Source organism: Setaria italica, chromosome IV, assembly GCF_000263155.2.
Source record: "Setaria italica strain Yugu1 chromosome IV, Setaria_italica_v2.0, whole genome shotgun sequence".
Taxonomy (NCBI): Eukaryota; Viridiplantae; Streptophyta; class Magnoliopsida; order Poales; family Poaceae; genus Setaria; species Setaria italica.
The window spans coordinates 36,009,819-36,016,455 of NC_028453.1; the positions used below are offsets into that span (position 1 = coordinate 36,009,819).

General features: G+C 51.2%; 1 protein-coding gene across 1 annotated transcript; it reads right to left on the reverse strand.

Moving 5' to 3' along the window:
* Positions 1–1,216: 1,216 nt before the first annotated feature.
* On the reverse strand, positions 1,217–5,968 carry LOC101773513 (L-ascorbate oxidase). The gene is made up of 5 exons (XM_004966000.4): positions 5,490–5,968; positions 5,222–5,314; positions 4,924–5,136; positions 2,562–2,750; positions 1,217–2,470 (listed from the first exon to the last, which is right to left on the reverse strand). The coding sequence occupies exons 1-5, from the start codon at positions 5,760–5,762 to the stop codon at positions 1,505–1,507; spliced, it is 1,734 nt and encodes a 577-aa protein (XP_004966057.1). The 5' UTR covers positions 5,763–5,968; the 3' UTR covers positions 1,217–1,504.
* Between the last annotated feature and the right edge of the window lie 669 nt (positions 5,969–6,637).

Sequence of the window (6,637 nt, forward strand, 5' to 3'; positions counted from 1 at the left end):
AACCTAGTCAACGGTTAGACCCCTAAGTAACCACTAAACCCGCTCAAACGTACTCCCTCCGTTTCAAATTATAAATTATTTTGATTTTTTTAGATTCATACTATTTAGTAAATATCTAAACATAAGTATATATCTAAGCTATGCACTTAGAAAAATTAAAACACTTCTAAATTAGGGTGGAGGGAGTACAAGGCTAGGTGCCACACATGGTATCCACCCCGGACCTGGCACGGGCTTGGGACGGCTCCGGGATCCCGCCGTCTTGATACACCTGGCAGGCCGGCACACACTGTCTGGCCGTCCTCCGCCGGCCGCCCGCGGGTTGCAATTTGGGGAAATAGAACACGGGAGAAGGACGCGAGTCGAGAGTACGCTGCGACGTGCCCTATCGGTTTCGATCGAGACGGAGCGATCTTGGATTGGGATGGGCTGTGACTTTTGGTCGGCCTAGTGGGATGAGAGGGATCTCGTTGGGCTGAATAAACTGAAAAAATAAAGAGCTCGTTCGGAGGTGGACGGCTACATACTCGAGCCCATCGGTGGTTAGGTGGGCCGGTTGGGCCGTGTCTTCGACACTTCGTGCACAAAAGTAATAGGCTGGCCGGTAGCATGCCAAAATCGATAAATGAGAGCTAGCAGACACGTGCAATCAATCTACGAGAAACAATGTCATAATAGTGCCATATACGGTCACCACCCGTGCATTATGATAGGAGAAAAAAAATCTTTACACGTCAGTTGTTCAATATATATAGAAAAACCATAGCTGATTCTGTAACCACGAAAGCTGCATCGCCACTAAAATTCTTTGATATGCCGGACCCAAAAGTCAAGCGACTGCTGCCTGTTCCCTCTCCCCTCGTGGACTACTAGCCATCGTCTGTAGCCTGCACGTCATGTTCGCCTGAGCATATATACGCTCCTAGCTGTGCGCAGCCTTGGAGTCCACTGAGCTCAGTAACATACTGCTCCATCGTATTAATCTGCCGCTACCCAACTCCACATCTCGTTCTTCGAGCGCGCCTCTCGTGACGTGCTCCACGGCGTCGTCTTTGAGCAGACGCACCTCTTGAGTTCGTCGTCTAAACCGACTCTGCGACTCCAGCTCGGCCAACCCAAACTAACGGGTCGGTGTCATCCCAGACCTTCCTCACCTCGAGCAACTTTTTCTCAAATGCGCCTAGCACTAGACTACTAGTAATATCACCGGGATGCGTCGTCCGTCAATGGTCAATCCCCGCACTTTGAGGCTTGAACTGAGCCTTCTTGTCCAACCAAACCATTCTACAATATGCCAATCATCCAATGCAATCAGAGATAAATCTCACTTGCACTAACTAGTAGACTACATTACATGATCCCATCTCAATAACCCTAACAAGAAAAAACATCAAAGAATTCTAAATAACGGCATGAGATCGAACAACATACACCGATACACGCGTCCATGAGCGAGCGCGACGCATCCTGCGAGCACGCCGCGCACCGTGCTCCCGCACGGCGATCACAGGTGGTCGCCGTTCATGAGCGCGCTGGCCGTGGCGCCGCACGACACGGCCTCCTTAGGCACCTTGCCGACGCGGTCCACGGCCTCGGCGAAGACGACGCCCATGCCCATGTGCAGGTGGGGCTCGATGTGGCAGTGGAACGCCCACACGCCCGGGTTGTCCGCCACGAACCGGATCGCCGTCCAACCGTACGGGAAGATCACCGCCGTGTTCCGCAGCGGCGGGTCGCGCAGGTTGAGCCGCGCCTCGTCGGAGGCGTCCCCGCGGTAGGGCCCCTCGCCGTAGCCGAGCACCCAGAAGTCGTGCCCGTGGAGGTGCCACGGGTGCACCTCGCTGACGTTGCGCGCCAGCGCGTTGGCGTTCTGGAGCACCACGTCCACGGTGGCGTTGTGCGCCAGCACGTACACGTTGCCCCCCACCGTCGTGTTCGGGTTCGCCGGCGGCAGGGTTACGTCGTACCCGCGGCTGAACGTCTCCGGCGGCGGCGCCGCCGTGAGCGTGTTCTTGAGCCCCAGCTTCAGGGAACCCAGGTACGGCGTCGCAGGGAGCACCATGGACACGTTGTTGATGGACCACTTGACGTGCCCGTCCATCTGGTTCTGCGTGTTGAGCAGCTCGATGCGGCGGTCCGCCGTCGCCGGCGGCGGCGGCGTCCCGGCGCGCGCGCGGATGCGGTACGTGAACGCCTTGCTGTGCCCGTAGTCGTTCCACGCCGGGGTGGCCGGCGGCGCGAGCGCCGGCAGCTTGGACGCGGCGTTGGGGCGGTAGTTGAGCACGGCCAGAGCCGGCGCCGTCTTTGGCAGCCGCCCGCGCACGCCGACGCTGACCCAGTAGTTGGACGACGGGTCCTGGTCCGCCGTCAGGAGGACGGAATAGCTGTCGCCGGAGTAGAGGTCGATGTCGTCGACGGCGAACGGGTCCACGTAGTTGCCGTCGGCCTCCACCACCGTCAGCTTGTGATTCTGCCCAAGAAATCATGAAATAATGTTGACCAATCAACGATGCATTATTGAGAAATTATTAGGAAATCGCGGATTTGCGTGGTTCGCTTACACCAACTGCCAAATTGAGAGAAGCCAGCGAGGTGGTGCTGGCCACCCTGAGCCTGTAGGTCTTGTTGGGCTGCACGGGGAGGATCACCGGCGCGCACTGCCGGTTGACGGCAGCGCACTGCGTGGCGCCCGGCGTGTGCGCCGCGGCCATTGAGCAGTTGAACTGTCCTCTGCCATTGATCAGCAGAGACTGCAGCAGAGTTCCAAGAACAAAACAATGCGTGTCAGCATCATCATACAATTCAGAAAAATGAAACCTAGGCAGAGTAAATTAAATTCTCATAATGCTCGATCAATTTCAGTGTATGCCCTCTGCCGCATGAAGATTACTACAATTTACATCAACCTTAGTCAATAGTCTGAGTATCCAATCAGAATCTAGGATCACAAACCCAAACATTTCGCAGTGCTTTGTTCCAGTTATCTTGTGTTTCAGATTCTGCTAATGTTGCGGCTCAATTACTGGACACTTTGGCATGCTGGTAGTAGCAGAAGTCCTGTTAACCTGTCTAGTGTGTGTAAAAGTAAAATTATGAAAGCTCAAATGGCAAAACCTTGCAACTCACAGGCTGCACCTTCCCTGCCCAAACAGAGGGTGTGAGTCAGCTCCGATACATCATGGTTTCAGACTCGCAGGACTCTCCATGATGCAACACAATACATGTGCACAGGATGGCACAAGACTACAAGAGGAGGGCCCTACTGCCAATGTGATGCGCTCATGTCAGTTTGAGCTTTATCCTGTGCTGGCCCTGCCCACCCATGGCCAAAGAGCTCCCCTATTCTCTGCAGCAAGACTGCATCATGCATCTGCACAGAGACATGTTCCCAAGATGCAGAGAGAAAGTCGCCTGCATGGACGCTCTCGTCTCTCTGCACCACCACGACGTGACAGCATGTGTCATTGTGTCCTCTCCCAAGATCTTGTGACAGGCATGAAGGCATGGTGCCTGCCTTTTGGTTCTCCCCCTCCATGATCTACAATCCCCAACTTTTCTTCAGAAAATTGTGTCTGTGTCAATGTGTGCACACTGCAAACAATGCACAGCATAATAGGGCGATAGGCCATAGGGCTGTGTTGGAACATGATCCACACTGCCATTTTTTGTACACACATGCTGCTGGCATTGTGCCCAAAGTGCCCTACACTTGATGTGCTTTTCTCAAAAGTGGGGGGTAACTTCTTTCCACGAAGTCCAATGGGCTGGGGCTGCTCGGGGCTCCATCTTTTGCCTTTCTGATCGGTGGGACAAGCATGCATGTTCAGCTTTTTGGTTTTCTTGGGAAAGCTAGATTTGTGCACTGATGTGCATTGCCCCAGTTTATCACCATCAGCAGGGATCTTTGGGCCTTTTCAGCGTATGGCCAGGCATGTTTGTGTTTAGCTTTAGGGAGTGGCCCGGCAAGCCCGGCATTTCTGCTAGTATCCAACCAAGAGGATGAAGAAATTTTCAGAGCAAACAAATTCAGGCCATGCCTTGTATGCACTCTCCTAAATATCTGTATGCCATGCCAATAATTGAGCTCCAACTGTACCCATTATTGCATATTATCGAGTAATACGAATACCTTACGCTTTCTAGTAGGAATGTGTCTCCTTCTATGTTGTTCAAACAGGAAAGTGAATGTGTAGAAGTATGCGACAAGTTGATTTAGACCAAACAAGTACATGTACTTGTTTCACTCGACTTGTAATGCTTTACACCAAGTATATGAACATGCTTGGTTTAGCTTTAGTAAACTGTCCCAGAATGCCCGGCATTTGTCCTAAGCTACAGTCCAAGTATCCAACCAGAAAGATGAAGAAATCCTCAGAGCAAACAAATTCAGGCCATGCCTTGTACTGTTCTAAATATCAGTATGTCATGACAATAATTGAGGTCTACTAGTAAGCATCATTGTAAATTATCAAGTAACATGCTATGTTTTCTGAAAGGTAGTTGTCGCCTTGGGATGTGTTGTTCGAAAAGGAAAATGTGTGCACTGGTAAAACAGTAAAAGCACTTGAGAACCTGATTTACTCTGATAAGCTAGTATTAAGCACTTTACTTTTATAAACCTACTTGATGCATTGTTTCACAAAATCGCATAACTGAACTGCATTTGTGTTTTCTCAAAGAGTGCAAAAACTCTGCTCTTCCACAAATCAGCTTTGATGCAATGGTTTCACAAATTGCTGCTGAAACTACCACGGCCAGAACAACAGTAAAGTTAACCATCATCATGGGAAATATACTGTAAAGTTAAAGATGTATCACAAAATGGTCAAGCTAAACACTGCAAAGCCTCTGCAGTTACCATATCAAGAAGCAGAACAGTAGTGCAGTTCATAGTAACCATTGAGATCATGGACTGTGCTGTACCTGCGGCTCGCCGATCCACCTGAAGGGCTTGGAGGAGAGGGCGACCATCTGGGTGTGGATGCTCTCGTGGTACCAGTCGCTGAGCAGCAGGTTCAGCTCGCCGTCGTACTTGAACGGCTCCTCCTCCCCTTCCGCCACGTCGACGATCAGCGACCCGTACAGCCCCGCCGCCCTCTGCATCCCGTAGTGCCCGTGGTAGAAGTACGTCCCCGGCTGCAGCCATGAACAAGATTCTTCAGTTTCAGTTCATCTCTTGGCATGAACAACCAGACGATTGGTGATCAGCAGATGTAATCACCTTGTCGACGACGAAGCGGTAGGTGAAGGTTTCTTCAGGGTTGATGGCGCACTGGGAGATCGCCGCCGTGCCGTCCATCCACGGCGTCCCGATCTGCCATGATCCACGCGTGCCAGCGTTGAGACGTTAGCAAACTCACAAAACACCAAAATTTTCCAGCTAAGTAGCCAGCTCCATCTGAACTCTGAACTTCTCTTTCCGAACAAAAAGAAGTCTAAACATTTGACAGAAAGAGACGCAGTGTGCAAGAGCGCGTGCTGATGGTTACCTGTCGGATGCCGTGCCAGTGGATGACCACACCCTCGGTGTGGAGCGCGTTCTTGAGCTCGACGTGGATGGTGTCGCCGGCGCGGGCGCGTATCGTCGGGCCGGGGAACTGCCCGTTGATGCCGATCACCACCTTCTCCTCGCAGTCCGGGGACCAGAACATGTTGCTGATCTCCCACTTGAAGTGCCGGGCCTTTGCCGCCTCGGCGCATTGCGGCCGGGCGGCGCACGCCAGGAGGGCGCAGCACGCCGCCGCCAGCAGAGGAAGCCTCATGGCTGGCTTAGCTCTGCAGGCTGCAGCGTACCCTACCCCCAACAATCGATTCACTCGCTACGCCGGGAGAGATTTTCAGTTTCAGAGGTAGCAGCAATGGAGGAGGCAATGGGATGCAGGGGCAGGTTGGAGATGGCGAGAGCTAGGAGATGACCGGAGCACCGCTTGGGGTTTTGTGAAAGTTGGTGGCAATGATGTTTGTGTCTATGCCTATGCTAGTCAATTTATAATGGCCAAAAAGCTTATCTCATCAGCAGTTTCTGTCCCCATTTGTTTTTCATTTTTTTCCTCATAAAAATGGTGATCAAATTATGGAAAATAAAATAGTTAGTGGAGTTAGGTTGCAGGCAGAGTAGGCTGTTTCGTTCTGTGAACGCCTGCGTTAGTGGGCACTAGGCAGTTTCCTGATCGCTCGCAAAAGGGCTGCAAAAGATAGCTCAGCGTTCGTTGATTTTTTTTTTGTTGCATCTTTCTGGCCGAGGAATAAAGAGTTTCATAGCTTGTTCTTGCTTTGGGCATAGAGGTCTGAGGCATGTGACCAGGATTGCTACTTCTGTGCGTCTACCGAAATGGTTTTATGCAAAGGCTACAAGCGAACGTGTCGGTGTTACCGTATTTCTGACGGATCACACATGCTCCATGCATCTGTTTGGTAACTGCTTTGATTTGGCAAAGGGGTTTCGCTTCTTTCTCTTTCGATTGAACAACACCACTGCAAAGCTTTTGCCAAACATGTTTCTCTTTTTTTTTGCTTTTGAAAAGATATGTATGTGTGTGCCTTTTGGTTATAGATTTCCACATATTATTTTTACATTACAAGTACAAATCGAAATTCCATACTAAATTTTGCACAATTTTACTAGGTACTACTCCCG